The sequence below is a fragment of the Varroa destructor genome, unplaced genomic scaffold (assembly GCF_002443255.2).
Source record: "Varroa destructor unplaced genomic scaffold, Vdes_3.0 BEIS01000005.1, whole genome shotgun sequence".
Classification (NCBI taxonomy): domain Eukaryota; kingdom Metazoa; phylum Arthropoda; class Arachnida; order Mesostigmata; family Varroidae; genus Varroa; species Varroa destructor.
In genome coordinates, this window is record NW_019211458.1 from 33,945,380 (window position 1) to 33,965,086 (window position 19,707).

The 19,707-nt window shown below is 39.3% G+C and overlaps 1 protein-coding gene and 1 long non-coding RNA gene across 6 annotated transcripts; one reads left to right on the forward strand and one right to left on the reverse strand.

Annotated features, from left to right (window-relative positions):
* Positions 1 to 2,607: 2,607 nt before the first annotated feature.
* On the reverse strand, positions 2,608 to 6,172 carry LOC147755597 (uncharacterized). Its single transcript, XR_015328666.1, has 3 exons — positions 5,932 to 6,172; positions 5,434 to 5,596; positions 2,608 to 2,799 (listed from the first exon to the last, which is right to left on the reverse strand). It is a non-coding gene; the product is annotated as an uncharacterized LOC147755597 (long non-coding RNA).
* A 4-nt stretch (positions 6,173 to 6,176) lies between these two features.
* LOC111251059 (glutamate-gated chloride channel subunit beta-like) lies at positions 6,177 to 18,194 on the forward strand. 5 transcript variants are annotated; one of them, XR_015328665.1, is made up of 3 exons: positions 6,177 to 7,133; positions 7,409 to 7,482; positions 8,044 to 9,013. XR_015328665.1 is itself a non-coding variant. In XM_086990463.1 (3 exons), the coding sequence occupies exons 1-3, from the start codon at positions 6,356 to 6,358 to the stop codon at positions 14,247 to 14,249; spliced, it is 864 nt and encodes a 287-aa protein (XP_086846589.1). In that variant the 5' UTR covers positions 6,177 to 6,355; the 3' UTR covers positions 14,250 to 18,194. The 5 variants fall into 5 exon arrangements, 4 of the variants coding, with proteins under 4 accessions (XP_086846589.1, XP_022662998.1, XP_086846590.1 ...); XM_086990463.1 differs by lacking the exon at positions 8,044 to 9,013 and adding an exon at positions 14,224 to 18,194 and having other exon boundaries at positions 6,177 to 7,119; XM_022807263.2 differs by having other exon boundaries at positions 6,177 to 7,119.
* The last annotated feature ends 1,513 nt before the right edge of the window (positions 18,195 to 19,707 follow it).

A 19,707-nucleotide genomic window follows, 5' to 3' on the forward strand; every position in this document is an offset into this window, starting at 1 on the left:
GATGAAACGAGCAACAATGAAACTAACAAATAGTCGCTCAGACAATTACGCGCAAAGCTATGACCAATACTCACTTCGCTTAATGTTTAAATACTGAGAGAAAGCGTGCAAGATATAGAGAATCATAGACTTGAATACATGTCAGCTTTGAAATTGAAATTCTACTTCTTGCCAAGAAAACGTCTTTGGTCCTGAAGTGCAAAGCGCTTGATCATATGCAAGCAATACTTTCTTTTGATAAACAACAAGGCCATCTGTCTTGGTCCTAAAGATTGAATGTGTTTCACGTCCGATACTTACAACCAGTAAGCATTACTTCAAGCGGCTGGCTTTTAACATGAAACATAGTGTATCTACGTCCAGATATGTTCCAATTTCGACCAGTACGTCTCTCTAAAGGACAGCAGAAAAACACGTTATACACTGTGGTATCACGGGATCGGTTTTTCTGAGATCTGAGTGTATCTGGTGTTACAAACGTGTACAGCACAGGTCCACTCGCACTTCTACAAAACATGATCAGATATCTAGCAAGAGCTATTGATTCAAATTTGTTTTTATCCGCTATTATAACACGTCAAGAAAATAACGTCCCTTTACAAACACTGATGTATATCAATGTACACAGGAAGACAATAAGGATACTGCATCTATTATAGAACGGAAAATACCCTGATGAGTAAAACAATTCCGGATGAATTTGACGGCACAAAGGCTTCGATGGCCCCGTCGCTTAGTTAGTATCTAGTGAAGAAACCAAATATATGTGATTTTCCCAAGCTGAAACAACGCTTACATCTGTGCCTAATGAGAAGATAAAAGAGGATTAACTTATCTGAATGAAAGATAGCGTTCTCATCGCGGTAGCTACGCTGCTTTTTTTATTCTTAAGCTTAACCGGCTGGGAATCAAAAAATTGCTACGCGACCAAACTGTTAAGTTCTACGATCTACGATTTGATTGTAAAATTAATAACTAGTCAAGTTGAATGATTTGCGCTAATCGATCTGATGTAAATAGCTTTGGCCCCCGCCCACCGGGTTATACGGAATAATCTGCAAGTTTTACATTAAGTAGTACATATATAATCATTACGGCTTAGACAATCGAGACGTAAAAAAAAGTAAGTTGAAATCCGATTTTAAAATATTGAAAAACGAAAACACTTGGCATTACTACAAATGTAATTAATCATATGTGTCATATAGTATAAATCGATGGCAGAACTTAGATCGCATCGTTTTGTATCGTTGTATTGCTTTAATTTTTTTTTTTGATTATTTTCTGAAATCAGTTAGCGGTTATTGATTAGACATTTTTTAAATGATTGTTTTTATGTTACGTATGACTTTTATTGTAATGCTGAAATGTGTGTCGTTTCAGACCAAAGTACCAAACCAAAGTAGAATTTCATAAGCCGACCAATAGATAATAGGACCGAAACATTGTCCTTGGCTGGTGCATATCATATGCCCAGCAGGAAATAACAAACTGCGAAAGGCAGACTAGCGATTTTACTTACCCGAAGGCGTTTCATATCATAATATAACATTACCAGAAAATACAACGTTTTATTTACGGGCTAACTGATTAGAGAAAAAAAATAATGATATTAGTAGCATCAAGATTGTATAACCAGCCATATACAGTCGTGATCTTCAATTTGTTTACGGTATATATTCATGATCTGGTGAAACTTTCTTTTTTGCCTGTTTATATTTCCGGTGCTAATTTGGCGTTGTCATTTCATTGGCATTTATACAATGTCATGAAACTCAAACTTCGTATTCGGTCAGCCAGATTGACTAACTTCGATCTCCACTTAACTGTTTAAAAAAGAATACACTTAAATGGTCGGGGTAAGGTTTACGAAACCTCTGTAACGAGCAATAGTAGCCTAGAATAGGCCATTCTGCTATGAATGCAGTAACGGGTTGAAGGGGGGCGGGTGAGTCGATGCCGGAAGCGCAGTCAGAGTAAAAGTGACGAGACTCAAAGGCGATAACGTAGTGTCAAAGATGACAAGTTGCCGCAAGAGGACAACTATAAAGATGAAAACTAATGAAAGCTTGACGACCCACAGGCCAAAACTGTAACTAATTATGGCAAGCCACACACACATAATAAAATAATGACGACCTTTACCTTCCGTTGACAATTAGAAGAAAGAATGCAGGGTTTCACAACATGATCTTGTAGGCGGTCAACAAATTCGTTCATACAAAGGAAAATAGCACGAGTTCTTTAGCACCTGGTACCATTATTAATTTGGCTCAATCCGATTATTAACTAAAAGCGAAAGTGGGCGCTTGTTTTATTTCTCATCACCCTGAACATTTGCTGGAAATATCACACTAAGCTCATCTTTTACCTAGCAGCTGGTCGAAGCTTCGACCTTTCTCATGTGCTAAAATTGCAAGCATTGGGTATTAATAAGATTCATATTTTCTGGCGCCGAATAATTTGATTAAATATGAATAGTTTTACTAAAAACATAAGTAATTTCAATCAGTCCCTAAGCATGTTTTGTGTTTCGATTTGATCATAACAAAAACATCTTCATAAACATGTGCAAAAAAGGAAGCTAACAACTTACGTTGATCCGGTTCGAAGTTTAAGCTCTTGCTGCGTACATAACTGACCCCAACCGATAGCGTTGTGAACTTTGAAAGACGCATCCTGTGTATGCGCATTTATAACAAGTAACGAATGGAGCAGCAGATTCTTGGCAATCATCCTCTTGGTGGAAGCGTTCGACGCGCGCATTCTGAGATTTTGAAGCACTTTCAGACTAAAATACTAAGTAATAAAAAAAAGGAAAACAGTAGGGAGTACTTACATTTCTTTGAATACATTAGGTGGTTGGGCAAGTTTGATCAGCGGTTATTTATCCAAAAGTTTATCTGTCGCTTGAGCTAGTCATGGAGGCAAAGGCGATGTTGCGTGCTCCTGCTCTGACTGTGTACGCAATCAAGGTCTTGGTATTTCCTGTACATGCTATTATAGTGGGCGCTGTCTTAGGTCAAGACCTTTATCGCTGATGAAATATTTTTTCAACAGCTAAGTTAGATAAATACTATAAGCTACGATCTCCATTCAGACTAATAGATTTATCTAGTATTAAACGTATTAATCTATTGTCTAGTATATAGTATTAAAAATGAATAATAATCATGCCTATAAACTAACTGAAAGTCGTGACTGCTGTCCTTCGGCTCGTGGCGAGCCACAGCGAAACCTAAAGCCACGTTGGCTATTCAAGCAAAATTTCCTGTTTACGTCGTGCAATTGCAGTACCCCTACCAGAGTATTGCCTTCGATGATCAACCATTCTCTTTGTAGATACGTATCAGTCTTCTCCTGGTGAAGGCTGCGAGGGTAACGGGATTGGTGGCACGAGCACGTTTTTTTATAAGTGGCATGCATCAATCCGGGGCTATTGCGGTTAGCTATGACACAACGACGAGGAATTGGAATGAAATTCGTAAACTTGTTGAAGTGCGAAGTAGGACAACGAGATGACAAAATAAAGGAAGTACGCTGGTTTACGAACGATACGGAGGACATAAATGTTTATCTAAAATAATAGCCGAAACGTAAAGTTTTCGATTATTCCGACGCCTGCAAATATGAATATGACCTTACTAATAGCAAGCGAGCTATCTATACGTCCACGTTGCCCGGCCGATCTGTATGTGGAGACAAAGTGGCCCGCACGTCAAGCGCACATCCCACAATTCTCTTAGTAGTATACGATGATGAGATTTAAAGGCCAGGAGTTAAAGCTTTTTAGACCCAGGCCAGAACAACAAAATCCTTTTAACTGACATTACGTCAATGCAATCATTAATCCATTATGATGCACTATGCGATTGTATTATTAAACGTATCAGACAACAGTGTTGTTAAAACTCTATTCCCGTAAACTAAATGTATATATCTTTGAGACATGAGAGGAGCCAGAGGCAAATCTATAGAGCGCGACTCAGGAGGTACCCAAGCGCTGACTGGGGAATAAATGATCAATAGTCAGTCGTATTCAATTTCAAATAAAATGCTAACTATATAAGAAGGCTGCGTAATGCTTCGTTTGATTCAGCACAAAAAGCACATGAAAGAAACTAGTCCCAGTGGCACCGATGAGTGAACGGAGCACATCGGAGCCACCGATAACTATTCCCGTTACAATTGTTTACTGCAACTTAGACTTGTTTTTTTTTTTATTTTTATCTAGTATTAAACGGTGTCATTGCTTCAGTCAAGTGAAGATGGTGTAGATTAATATATATTTTGATTAGATGAAGCTTTATTTCTCCAAAAACAAGTGGGGGCTACTCGTCGAGTTTTCAAGTTTGAATAGCCTGCTTAGTGCAGGATGTGGTCCCTGGACTATTCTATAGTATTCCTATTTGCTAAACGCTCACTTTATCAGTAGTTTAGGATGGGGAAAAAAGGTTATTTTTTAATGGTTTGTGTTTGGACATGGATAGAGGCCAGCTCCGATACATCCAAGCGCCGATGTCTACGGTAACATTGTCTGAAATACGCATGCTATCAAAATATAGTGAAAACAAGTAAAAGCACCTACTGACATAGCTGGCTCGAAGATTTACTTGAGCTCCAAGAATATCTACAACCATTTTGTTCCCTCTAAGCCGAACGATTGCCATATATGAAATTCATGAAGGGGCTTCGAACTTATGTGTTTGCGATGCAATAACAAATTCAGCTTACCATGTTTTTGTTAATGAAGTTTAGTCGAATAACATTGCCCCCGATAGTAAACAGTAACTGGCTTAAATCCAAAGTATTTTATATTTATAGAGAATTTAGCAGATGATACAAAATCACAAAGTTTAAAAATTGGGCCACAGCTGTATTTTTGGCGTTATGTCCTGCATCTTTATCATTAAGACTTTACGGATTGTATATTTTGGTATTATGTAAAGTACCGCTTAGTTACACAATCATTTAGTTTAAATGAAGTTTGAAATTTTGACCGGCCCTGCAGCCAGGCAACTTAACTTACATGTACTCACCCGATAAGTTAGCTGTTGGCCCAATCCATTTAACGTATCCAACACATCTATCATTGACTAAATTGTTTTACACTAGATCGTTATATACAAAAGCTCGAAAAGATTAAAAATACTTTTTACTATTTATTCGGCGCACGTTCTACATAATCTGTAAAATTACTCTTTTCATAATTCACTATGCAATGACTGTGGACAAACATTCTTTTTTTTGTGACCTACAATAAATTTAAGTGAACATAAACGAAAAAAGTAAGTTTTTTTTGTACTTAATTTAACACCATCGATACAGCGACATGTAAATAAGAATACGTAAACAAACCCCTACGTTTTCAATCAATCCCATTGAAATACAAATATCAAAGGTTACGCGGTTGATTCTGAAAGAACATCTAACCTTCTGATGATTTGTATGACAGATGATCAGAATTGTTTCAGTCAGAGCATCGACGATTACGCCTGATTCTCAATTGGAAAACTTTAATGGATCCATACACACTAAAGCGAATTAGCCGCACGCAGGAGAGCTCTTCAATGACGTCTGTACGGCTACATCTGATCTGTAGTCACAAAAAACGTAAAGTTCGCTGAGTAATTATTATCACTACGATTCGTTTAACAACGCACATAAATATATATATATATATATATATATATAAATTAAGTCATTTTACCATTGAAGATAAGTTGGTGTAAAATCAAGCGGAACTTTATCACTTAGCGTGTTTTAACGAAATGCATAATTGTCCACCATTTTCAATGGGAAAAAGGCTAATTCTCTCTAGGAAATACAGTGAACATTTACGCTTTCTGTCAATGGTTCGCTATGTGTCCGTTGAAGTAATAATTTCATGTAAATTGCAACTCATGTAAAACGCTGCGCTATTACACATACATGTGTGCGTGTGTATTGGTGACTACTAACAAAAGCAGTGATACGAAACAGCAAAGTAAGCTGAACTTTTTCGTTCTATACTAGGTGAAGACAGTGAGTCGTTTCGGCGGATTGCTGCTATTGCCTGCCTTCCTGCCTAGACCTTGTTCGAAGAACTGCCGCGTGGCGACCCATTTGCTAGAGATTCGTTTTTGGGAAAGAGTTAATTTTTCCTTCCGCGATGTCACCCGTGGTGAACGCGTCGGCCTTCGATTGTTCCCAAACGCTGCCGTCCCTTGTCTAGTGTGACAACAACGGCCTGTATTGAGTCGGCTGAGTGTAGAAGCCTGTTCTCTGGTGTGAACTCAATACCTTTGCACTGACTGGACTACTATAATAAACTGCTGGCTAACAGAGAAGGTGTTATTCCTATAAACGCGAACCGATGATAATGAAGGTGCTGCCAAGGTCTTGCTGGTTGTTTATATTATGGATTCTCGCATTCAGCAGTACCGGAGAAAGCTCACAAGGTGTCGTGCGCGTGTACCCATTAATTGTGAAAGTGCATTTCGAGATCGACGAAATTCTGTTTCTGGACGACGATTCCCAACGAATGGGCCTCAGGATAACGCTCGCAACGCAATGGAAAGATCCCTATCGAACACATGTTCACACCTCCGACAAAAATGTACCTTCGAAAAACGAATTCGACCCGGAGCTGTTCATGGATGCACAAGACGAATCAGTCTTACTGCATCGGTCTACGCAGGTGACCAGCGAAGGCAAAAGACGACAGTCGCAGCGGCTGATATCGACTTTTACGTGCAGGATGCGTTTTAACTGGTTACCTGTTGATGTACAAATCTGTTCAATCACACTGCGTAGCGCCATCTACGATAAACATGTCATATTTCTTAGCTGGGAAGATGATCCCATCGTGCTGCCGGCTAATGGGAACAATGCAAACTTCACGCCGATCGCAGTAGAAAGCTCACTGGATGGTGATTGCTTAAAAAGTGCTGATGCCACCGACTTTTCCTGTTTGCGCGTCAAAATTGTCTTTCAACGAAACTATCACAGATACCTCATCGCCTACATTATTCCTACAGGTCTTCTTGCTCTTGTCGCCTGGCTCACGCTGTTTATCCGATGCTCATCCATTCGGGCTCTTATAATTGTTGTCTGCATGTTCACTATCACCACCTTAATGTACGAGAAACTAAGTTCGTATAAGCGTTAAACGTTAACCTTAGATTAGATACCACTGATTTGTATATGTCAGATTCGAAAAATCTTCAAGCCTCTCACGAAAGAATTGGCGCTGAAAAATATTAGATCTGTGCCAAATGGAGAGTAATTCATCTACACCGTAGGACTTTCGGAGAACATATTTTAGTGAAAGGCATTGTCGAGATTATGCAAAGTTCCGACCCGATAATGTTAATGGACATTAAGAAGCTAAGGCAAAAATTATAAACCATTTATCCATCAATTACAGGTACGCAACCTATATGAATCTTGCATGTCCATGGTGCCTGAAACTACTTGACGCGTGGACTCTGACCTGCGGAGGTATTGTATTCTTTTGTCTTCTTGAGTTTCTAGTTGTACAGCTTACGTTCAAGCGTCAAGTATCAGGGCGGAAGAAATATACAATCAACGACATTAAACCCAATTGCGTCGACGCAGTGTTTAGAGTGGCTATCGGAGTCCTGCTAAGCTTTATGACCATGTTTTTCTTGGTCTTCATCTACGTAACCGCTCACGAAAGGAACGGTCGCCTTTAAGTTGATCACAGACTTCTCAGAACATTCTGGATTATTACATGTTACGACCTAACAGGCGGGATTTAAATAAGCCTTTTTGTAATTATATGCTACGATAAGCGATGCTACATAATTAATGTCTTAGATTCGTACGATCTCGATGTTTGTAAGAAGGCTATGTGACTCAAGCTTTGGTTTTTTTGCGTGGCATAAACAATTTTCGATCACAACTATGGAAAGACCCATGCAGAATTTCACCATGGATTTTATGTAGCGCAGGGCAGACAAAATTCAATGTAAGAGCGCGCCAGTTGTGCTTATTTCTTGCTGGTTACTTTTTAGTTAGAAAACTTATAACTTCTTGCAGTCTCCTGCAACACAAGTTGGATTGGAAAAAGTTTGGCATTTGTTCGTCTACCGGCAACTCCTTCCTATGTTCTCAGAACACAGTGTACTGTGAGCTAATTCGACGCTCATTAGGAGTATAGCAGGACGACTCTGTGTCGTCTGTCCTTTTTGACATGGTCGAAAACGGCTTTTTGCGTTCACTGGCAAGCGGAGGGTAAAGATGTTGATGTATGCAAGTAATTTCTCTACAGCTCGGCAATGTTAGCGAGCTCTTGGTTCGCTTTGCACGCAATGTCAAGATTGTAGAACGTCAACAAATGCCAGGAAAACCCCAAGTGAGCAAGTTTAGAGCAACTGTACAACACCAACAGATTAAACAGTAATACAATTATGTAAAGGACACCAGGTACACTTTGTACCCACAATGGAGACTAGGAATAAATCGAAGGTGTTAAGCTTCTTAAGACGAAGGTAAGTTTAGGAACATCGGAAGCTCCAGAGAATATATCCACAACGAAACAATATTATGTTAGTAATTCAAGAATATTGTTGAAGTGTGATCTCAACGCTGCCATAGGGAGAGAAATCTTGCCTTTGTTTGGAAAAAATTATCACATATTTTTTATTATTACAAAAAAATTAGTCAAAAAAAGAGAGCCAACGTAATGGCAGTGCAGCTCGTAGAAAAACATGACAGAGATTGTGTCACGGTGTAACCTATCTGCAAGAAAAATCTTGCTATAAGTATGAAAAGGGATCGATGTGTAGACTATACTTAGAACAAATTACTGATGGGTTTCAGTATAATAACATGTAGTGCATTTTAAGGGGGGAGCATTAGTGCCGTATTTAAGGTTGTCAGCTCTGTTTAATCTGAAATTTCCATTATATTGTGATAGTAGAAAAATTTTCGTAAGCAAAGGCATCTGATGCAAAAGATGTGATCGTCTACAATAAACCTGCCTGCTTTGGCTTATTCCGAAATGTCACGATTGTCTTATATATTATGTTGAAAGATAGTGAGCAGATCCGGAACTATCGGAAAGGAAGCTCGATTTTAGTTGACCATACCTCCAACAAAAACTCGCAAAGAACATTTTTCTCAAACTATTTTATGCCAGCAATACAACTGTGTCATGCCCATGGCTTTTCAACATTGTCATAAGCCCTTGGACCTAAGTAATAGTCTACTCGTTAGAGCCTTAAGAGAAAAGTAGCGCAGACGCGGCCTTACAGATGATAACAACACAAAGGTCGATTCAATATCAGGAAACCGCTATCGAGATATGAAGTCGCATATCATGTTGTGCTGTTGCACAGACATTAGTAAACAAAAAGATAACTTCCTCAAGTCCACAAACCCTTGGGGCATTTTGCTGTTGCGACGATACTTATTATTAAAACGAATCCACCAACGACTCTCAGGAAAAGGCAACGCTTCTATGGCAGATGCTGGAGCCAGTGATATCGCGCGGTGAGCAAGAAATGCCTACATTAACTAAAGATATATACGCGTTTTTAAACAGCCTAGACTATTGCAGTAGTAGGCCAAGCAAAAAAGCGTAAGAAGAAACAAAGGATACGTTTTGCCAAAGGAAACTTTTACTTTTCCCATTAAACTCAAATCGAATATATTATCAAGGGAATCTTAATAACATTTAAGGAGAGGATCCCTAGCACCTTACAATTGGCATGTATAGAACGTGTATACGGAATACTTTTGGCTGTTCACAACTGGCTGATGTTACGGTAATCTAAACAGGCACCGCTGGATGAATTTGTGGCACGAAACGCTGCCTTAGCGACTGCAGGTGCTGCCATAATGTTAACGAACATATTTGACTGTATTAAATATTATGAAAGATACAAGAGTCGAAAATCAAACAATCGATTTAGATTTCAAAGACATTATAATGAAGCTAAAAATCGTTTACACAAATCATAATATATGAAAACTAGCACTGGAGGCAGGACAAAAGGGATTTTCATTCCCGAGTTTCGTCGAGACAATAAAGAAGCTACTTTATCCTTCTTGGACAGGACCCGCCGTGACTATAAACGCGAACCGAAATTGGCAAATAAGTCTCCTTTTTAGTGATCTAGAACAAGGACAATAAGAGAAACTAGTCAACTTAGAAGCGGATATTCAACTTGAATATTGACAAATCTTGTGACTATAAAGTACTTTAAAGCTGCTCTAATCGATTGGGATACCTTCGTGCGGATGCAGAGAACACAGGATTCTACCACCTGCTCGGTGAATGCTAGCAGTTGATCTTGTTCAGGTCAATAGGAAGGCAATTATGTTTTTGACAGGCGCAATCAGCGTCGTATGGAACAGTACAGTTATTATAAGGCCGTAATCAGTGGCCGTTTTTAATACTATACTAATTTCTGACCGCTAGATCAACAACTTTTTATCTAATAACATACGGTTAACGTACTTGGAAGACAACCATCTGAACGTTGAAAAAATCTGCGCACACATGGAGTATACAATGCCAATTGTGTTTGTTTTCGACGCTACATTTGGAATTTTAACTGTAACATATTATGCTACGATAAACTTGTTTTTCTCAGAAAATATTTCAGAGTATATCATAACTTAACGATATTGTTGATCCGCTTACATAAGCATCTAAGACGTTTAAAATATGAACCAGTATCCATGTACATTGGAGAGCTAGTACGTAAGAGCCGTATAAAATGTCGAAATCCGAGATGGTTATAGATGATTCTGAAACTGGAAGCAGGACAGATAGGTGGCTTTGAGCGCCTGATTTTAAAGGTGTTTCGAGCCGAAAGTTATAGAACGAACCTATACTAAATGCGTAAGTTGTCTTTGCGCAGCAGTATCTGTTCGGAAATGTTTCACATGTGTGTGAAGGTGGCAGGATTAAAACATTGGAAGTTGGTCAGAAGTTACCAGAGCTATTTACGCAAACACGACAATACTATCATAATTAACTTTATCATTTTTTAATTACTAGAGTATACTAGATGGTCATTACACACATGAAAATAGATAATCACATAATGGTAGGTGCATTGTTTTGACGGGGATTAACAACACAGAGGTGAGACAACAAAATACATCATATGTACGATATGTAGCAGCGGTTAACTAATAACTATAGTATTATCTGAAAAATCTAGTTTTTCCTCTAGAGTATCGACTTGTACATCGTGCTTCGTCAGCTAAATATAGTAAGAACGACTTTGATCTCGTTTGTCCAGTTTAGCTGAAAGCATAACGATTGTCGATTTAAAAAGGTGTCACAGGCCTTACGCAATGACAAAGAGTATGAAAGATAGCAACGCTTTCATGCTTCATCAATTAATAGAATTAATTTTATTTAATGATTGATTGAATCTTCTTCTTGATTGATTGAGAGGAAGGCAATATAGGGCTAAATGTGAGTTGCCGTCGTGAAGAGCACGGCGAAATTAAGTTGTTTTGTTTACTTGGCACAACCGACAAGATCGTTACAAAAAGCTGAGTCACGCTGATCTTTCTACTGTTATATATCAAGGGTATTGCTTTTAGGTAAAGTTTCATACTATTCTCAACTCGGAACACAGCAAACGGCTGGCTGACATTTAACCTGCTAAGTTTTTAAAGGTTAATTGATCGGGAAAAAACTGCTAAAACCCTTAAAATAGATTTAGGATCAAAAACGGCCTCTTTAAGAGACTCAGATTATTCCAGAACCTTGGATATCCGGCAGAGCCCAGTGTCTCGTGCGTTGCTACTAAGAAATCATAGTCACTAGATAGAGCAAAAAAATCGCGGCTGGTACAGAAGAGAATTCGTAGATCATTCAGTATCAATATAAACTCTACTGAAGATCTTTTTACGCGAAAGCGTAATACAAGATACATGCTATTTAGTGGCGTAAATCATTGTAGACCTATGATGGGACTGCGCTCAAAAAGTTCAAAGCTGAACAATACGGTATCTATTGTCGGCAGTTTCCAAGATCAATGTCAATTTTACACGTAACAGTTGCCACTAGATTGTCTTGCTTCCTTGTTTAGTCAGCTTTGCCGTATTTTATATGTCATTGAAGAGCCTTGGACCGGCAACCTTCAGCTTTATGTTTAACCAGCGGCTAAACGTCATAATGTAGTAAATAAACAAAATCATTTAGCATTGCTTCATACCGTTGGCTTCCAGCTTGAAAGGAAGTGTGCCGATCCTCGGAATCGAATCTAGATCAATACTTTTCCTTAATTTTAGCAGGTAAAAACGTTACCCACTACACTGTCACAGACATATTACATGGTAGATACTAAACCTCTTGCTACTAGTTTTTATAGCCGTTTTCTTCGAGATAAAAAAGGAAATTCTGACTGGATGTTTTGGTTTGGGCAAAGTCTTGCCCATGAATAGGGTCTATGGATTAATACTAGATTGTGCAATAGGTAATGAAAATATCTTAAACTGGCACTAACTTGCCAATGTTTTATACTTAATATACTGTTCTCGTTACTCGTATAAGATATTTGCTCTTTAAAAATAAAATTTTTGCAAAATTCTTCTATATTTTTTTAGACACGCAATATTTCTATCTGTGGGAGTTTTAAATGCGAGAGGTAAAAAGGTAAAACTCAACTCCTGTGCTCCATCTTATGAGCGATGCTTCTCTTGCAATCGCTTCCGTAATAGACTTTTATTTACCTAAGAAGTGCAATTTATTTGACATACTCCTCTAATAATACTGAAAAAATATATGTTGTTTATTATTATAGCTTAATGATTGGACTGGGGCAAACATATGGCACGTTGCGAAATTCGAGACAGCAATGTGTGGCTTCATACTTATTGTTAGAAAGGAAACTGCATTTTTCTAATAAGAAAGCGGTATTTATAACCGTTTTGACGTTGCTTGAAAGGAAAATCTCTATTATTTACGATGTTACGTCCCTTCTTGTCCTTGGTGAATCAATAGCCCCCATCTTTATAACGTGAGAATAAGCAGCGTTGTTCACACAAAGATACGAGGAAACTCTGTCAACTCTGAACCTAAGCGGTGGCGTCGTGCAGTTACTGATGAGCCGTTACGACCCGTTCTTCGGGCAACCGAACAGACTTGGCCAGCATGCGGTAACAATCCTGTACTAAACCACACACAGTCGCCATAAATTACCAAAAAACGAACAGATAGACTATAGGTGGCGAGATCTAAGACATGTTGTTCAACCGCGTTATCGTCTACGTTATTGCTGAGGTAGTAGCGAGATAGTATTAGAGAAGTTCGTTGACGGTCGGTTCGTCTGAGCTGGGAAAAGAGCGATAGCAAGAGACAACGTAAAAAACCCACCAAGGGGTGCAGGCGCGAATATAGGAGAAAGGGGTTGTACACCGATAATGACGGCCAAGACCTAAGACTGAGACGGTTAAAGTGTTTGCGATAAAAAAGAAGAGATGCCTTCGAAAAAAAAATATTGTCAATGCTGGACGGACACGTGCAAAGAATGGCTGGCTATAAAACGGAGCGTGCACTCCATGCTTCTCGTAGAAGTATTATAAGAACCTTAAAAATGGATGCCGAGGCACTTGTGGTTAAGGTTTGGTCAAAAGCAACGTTTATCATCGAACCCTCGTTTAGTGCATAACTCCCTCCAGTTCCCTTTGTCAAGACAGAAGATCAAACGATGCGATTTATTTTAACCACTGTATAATAAATGATATTATGAAAAAGGATTTTTATCCATTGCTCCCTACCTGTGACTCTTGCCAGTGCACAATATTTCAGTAGCCTGAATATAACCAGTGGATACTGGCAAATTAGCATGCATCGAGACAAGCGTACCGCGAGAAGGTCCGGATAATGAAATTCCTATCTACTCCAGCGATGGCCAAACGTTTAGAAAGTTTTTTGGGCCCTTTTGCCGGTGGTTTATATGAGACTTTGCACGAATCCTAAGTGTGCTCAACAGACGACCGTGGGCTGAAAGCAGATTAATGGGGGACTCGAACAGGATATTCCATACTCTAGCCGCTGTCTGACCGACATGGGAACTAGGTGTCGCTCCTTAAAGACTGACCGTTTAGTGGTGATGTAAACGGTCGAAAAGTTCCAACATTATCTGCATGGAAATAATTTCAATATTGGGATCGATAGCATCGCTTGAGATACTTGCGGTCAACTTGGGTATTCATTGGGCTCTGAGTTAACAGGACTACAACTTTCAGGTTGTTCACAAGAAGAATATCGCTAATGCAGGCCCTTTTTAACGGCTTTACCCTGTCGCCAGTAAAGTATGATGGACCCGAGCTAAACAAGAGAATAGAGGAAAGACCCTCAATTGCGCGTAGCAGTCTTAAGCTTGAAAGAAAGAGCTCGTAGCTCAGCTTCTATGCCTGACGATGGCGTGCCCTACAGAGTCGAGGAAGAAAAACACTGCTCACGTTTGCCCGGTACAGGCGGACAAAACCATGCGTCCAAAAGCGTATGTTGAGAAGCATACGCTGGTACCAGAACCTAATATAAAGGTGCGCACAACGAGTACTGATAATCTTATACATATATCCTAGATAAATACAGCCCGATTTGGTATATAAGGAGCGGTCTGATGCCAAATAAATCGGAGTAGGACCGTGATAGCAAATGCGACGGCGGTCCGTTCTTCTCGAGATTCAAAGGTGGGGGCAGCGGAGTTTTTATTGTATACTAGATCGTACTTCGCCGTTTGACTACTCACTTTGTTTAATGAAGACAAAAAGGAGAACCTCGCAACAAATAAATTGTCAACCAGTTCTTATTTTTGGTAGTCGCCTTCGGTACCGGGAAACAATAGCAACTCCGATGTGACTCGTGTGACAGGAAAAAATCTATTTTAGGATTGTTCTGGAGTAGCCTGCAGGCTTCGTCCCAGTCTCGTTTTCCCATTACTCTAACTGATCTTATTGCTTAGTGCATTTCCAGATTAGCGTAGCCTATAATTAATTATAATTATAATATAGCAACAGTTGCCTGTCCGATTACCTGTTTACAACTGTCCCGTTCTTCTATTAAAATGATTTGGTAATCCTGTTGACTTACTGAATTATTCTGTGCGGATCAATAAATTTGATTTGTTACGTTCAGTCTAATGCTTCAGTTTCACTGTCCTCCGATTACACTAGTCCTATTTTGCGATTTAGTCAACCTTTTACCTTATGTCTATAATCCCGTTTCTTATATCGTATAATCCTGTTCTAGGGGTTGGGTCTTCTACTGTAGTAAATCCTACTGGAGTGATGTCCATTTCCTGCTGGAACACCTTCTCATTCCCAATTGTTCCCTTGAGGCAAACCCGTTGCATACCAGCAGCGGTTTCGCTGTTTGTCTAACTACTCTGATTTGTTAGTCTAACAGCCACTCGAATTCAGACCTTGGCTCAAGTAGAAGCATTTACCTGTACCATCTATCACAATGTCTCGTTGGGATGCTCTGACAGCGTTGTTTCTTCTTTACCATTCTAATGTCCAAAGATATTTAACTCGTGTTACAGCCGACCTAGTATTAACTACTGCTCGATTACAGGTCGACATATAAAAATACCAAATCCTAGTTCTCCTGAAATCCTGTTGTATTAATTCTGCTATTCCGTTGCAACTACCCCATTACAATAACTGAATTTTTCTGATTCGGCTTTTCTTACGTTGTGCCAGTGACCTAATTCCCGTTTCATTTTTCTATTGGAATATTCTAGTACCCTTGTTATTATGCTTGGGAATTAGCCCACTCATTACAGCTGTAACACTACTAAATGGGCAAGGAACTCAAGCCTGTTTTAGAACTGCTAAAAGCAATTTTACCTCACTTTTAGATTTTTAAAAAGGAACAACATGTCTAAATCTATCCGAGAAATTAACTATACCACACTTCTCCTAGAAAACCCTACAGTCACTCGGGAAGACCTTACGCCTAGCTCAGCTGATGATATAATTCTATCAGCCTCCAAAATATAGTGAGTCTACGAGGGCTCGTTGGGATAGATCGACAGTGAGCTTTATTAGTATAATAGATCGTTTGAATAGATAAACTAGAGTTTAACCCGTCGAGCCTCTTAGACCAACCGAATAGCGGAGGAGAAGATTTACAATTAACCCAGCGACCATAAATCACGCGAAAAGCATGCATATAAATAGAGTAAATGCTTAACATAGCCGTTCGAAATTGAGTTATGTGTTACTTAGAGCTCATGCACACTCCGTAGTATGCTCAACCTGATGCGATTTGTGCCTAGAATGAAAGGCTTGTCGGAAGGCACAAAATATTCTCTACCGTCGGTGGTAGGACCTGCAGGGCTGTGTGCTGAGCCTATACGGGCGAATGTCGGCCTAGACAAACAGAGGAATAGGAAGATCTTGCTTACGGGATGAAAAGCGATAGCAATCAAAAGTATTCGGGACCGTACGCACTATAGTGATCTTCGAGTTCACTAAAAAGTCACCCTGCAATATGCCTGTAGAAGAAAGAGCGAAAGGATATGTGAACTACGATACGTATCTGGCGAAGGCCAGAACAGCAACAAGCGATGCAGAAATGGCAACAAAAGTGGTCACAGCCGGGGATGACAAATGGAGCAGGGAAATGTTTCATCCCGGATCTACCAAGTCCGCTAGGCTGGCAACATGGCAACCTCTCATACGACTAACTGTGGTAATTCTCCAAGTTCCAGTTTTCAGAGGGATTATTATGCCCTGCACCATCAAAGTACGGTTTCATGTCTGCGGACAAATGAAGGCGTTCTACACTCGAGCCCAATCAATTAGACTATAAAAGAAAACAGCTTCAGATATCCCGGTCATGCGCAAATACATTGGCCCAACACGTCTGGTAAAAAAAAACTGGTCAATAACTTGAATATTAGGTATTCAGACGTGCAAAGAAAATAAAGTGACTCGAATTAGTGTCTCATCTTTCCATCCTAGTGTTCCAAGTTTATTGAGGAAACACTTCCACTCGCTTTCCAGCACTGGACCCTTTGGGTGTGTCCTTTTAGCGTGGCTCCTGGTCCATATTAATACATTATGATCCAATAATATCAATGTCCAGCACGAAAGATATAGCACGAATGAATGCACGAAATGAAAGCAACACCGAACAGGTAGATTGATTAAATATTAGGATCGTTTCGCCTCCATTTTTCAATCTCTTTGGTTAATTTACAATGTCGAAAACATAGTTAATATGTAGTTCGTTAGAGTCTGAACTTTGTTGTTCAAGCTGTGTAAATTTTCAAGCAGCGTACGACCTTTCTTATTTTTTAGTTAACCTCTATGCACTGCACGTTGGATTCTTTCGTTGCCCGATTTAAAATCTAGACAAGCAGACGACACCTTATATTGTTATTTTTATATATATTTCATTTTATATCTATTTGTTGACCCTGCCAACTCTCGCTCACGTTCTTGATTCGAATAAAGATCAGTCCCATATACATATCGTACCGAATGAATATATTAAACGCACCTCATTACGTTTATTATTGTGGGGTTTAGAGAAAATAAATGAGTTCATTATTAAGAAATTACATGAATTTCCGAGTCAAGCTTTCCGACATTAGAGCAATTCTAAAAATCTATCTGTCCCACTTGTAGGCTTGGTCGACTTTAAGATGGTGCACAGTCTTTTCTATTTCACTAAGTACTTAGATAATGCGTAAACACAGAATTTTACATAATAATATATAGCGGCAATAGGAGCAGCTCTTTCACATTGTAAAATTGGCAAATAGCCCATCGAGCTGCGATGGTATCTCTGGAAACGGATCATCGACAATGCCAAAACATCTGAAACTCCTTCCGGCGTATCAGCGTCACTACTGATCGTATCCATTAGTACAATCATCTCTTGTATCTTTATGAATCGAAAACTAGAAGTTTCGCTTACTTGAAACCAATAGCAGACAAAGCGACGTTTATAACTGAAACGTTATTTCGGGAGCCCGAAATACAAATACACGTTTCTACGCTAATATATGCGTGTTGGTAACTGTATGTATCTGTAAACGAAACTATCAAAGGCATCTGACACGTTCAAGCGGGCAGACGCCTAGCTCGATTAATGCCGACATAAAATCAGTACCAATTCATTTTTTCCTATGTATTATTCACTTCGATCCCGTACGGATGGAGACTTATTCGACAAAATAAATATATGACACTTTTTCAAACGTATCCGTCTTTTTTTTGCACTCATTTCTATTTCTGTTACTTTTTTTTCCAGCAGGTTCTCAGCACACAGCAAAGGACGACCCCCCGAAATTTCCAACAAGTATTCTCTCTAGTCGATAAGAGCTGCACAGTTATATGAACGAAAGTAATCGTCATTCAAGCAGAATCCTCTGCTTCTTCAAGCTACTATTTCAGGCAGAAGTCAAATGGCATTTTCTTTCAGGTACTTAGTTATTCAAGTAGGCCGCAGATCACCGAACAATTTCCGTTCGGGTATATGCTCTAGAGAATTAGTCCCGTTAAAAACAATTTTTTTTCCCAGCTACAACGATGTTTTTGACTTATTTGGACAAAACTTTAAGGGCAGTATACAGTTTCTACGTCTCCATTTTACTCTCCGCCAGAAATATACATTGTTTATAAATAATCGGAGTGTGCTAGCCTTTACACAAGAAAAACTTTAGGCCAGCAGCAATAGTAACTGTTTTTACAAAATTCGGACAGCAGTCTACATACCTAAGTATGGAACTATTAGTACTTACGAAGGAACAAATTTTCCATCAATAATACCATGTTGGGCGCCTAATTTTCGAGGTTTATCTTTTACTATAGTTTCTCAAAATTCAGTGAGATGAATGTAATCCGTAAGTACACGGCGCAAATAGTATTACTGTTCTAAAATCTCAAGAGCAAAGACTCCAACAGCGGCAGAGAGAGAGAGAGAGAGAGAGAGAGAGAGAGAGATCAGGAATGGCTCCAAGAAACGATGAGCCTGCAACAAGTGAGGATTTTAAGCGCCGCAATCGGGACAGATATTTTTTTACAAGCTGTTTATTTTGATAAATTTGAATCACAAACAACTGCGGTGGCGGCGTCAACCCTACAATTTACTACAGCAGAGGTATTCAATTTGGGCGTTTGGCTTCCTAGCATTAGCAACGTAACAATCCAACAGCTGAGGTCGCGTTCGGCTTTTAGAATTCTAATAACAATACATCTGCCGGGACAACTGAAGTTTACTTCCAATTTTTTAAACATTATAATACGCATCACATATCAAAATATATAATATATCTGAGAAAAATATTAATGCATGTACGTTGCTGTTAGTAATACGTGGACGCCACCTCCTGGGTCGGCCGACTAAAGCAGTGTATAGTACTCTCTTTGAAAAAGGCCAATTTTCCAGTACGTATAATGTTATGTTTCACTTAGTGCAATAATATCTATGTGTCTCAACAAATTGTACTCGGCCCAAAAAGCTAGGTCTAGAGCACTCGGCCTTGCTGCGTAACCTCGTTGGAGGTAAAAAGGGTTAGTTTATTTTCGCCTTTTTTTAATCGCGTGTAAAGTCCGTGCTGAAATTTCTGGCGAATCCATTAACTCTTTAAGCCTCTAAAGCTCGAATATGAAATGCAAGTCGAGTGTGGCTTCGAACAAGAGGTTCATGTCATCGTTAGGCCCCTTATTTGAAGCATTAAAAGGCTTAGGACATCAAAGTGGAAGCGGATT

Coding starts and splice junctions, on each gene's coding strand:
- LOC111251059 (XM_022807262.2), top strand. CDS start 6,356: ATGATAATGAAGGTGCTGCCAAGGTCTTGCTGGTTGTTTATATTATGG. Junction 7,120..7,408: donor TTCACTATCACCACCTTAAT/GTACGAGAAACT, acceptor CATCAATTACAG/GTACGCAACCTATATGAATC.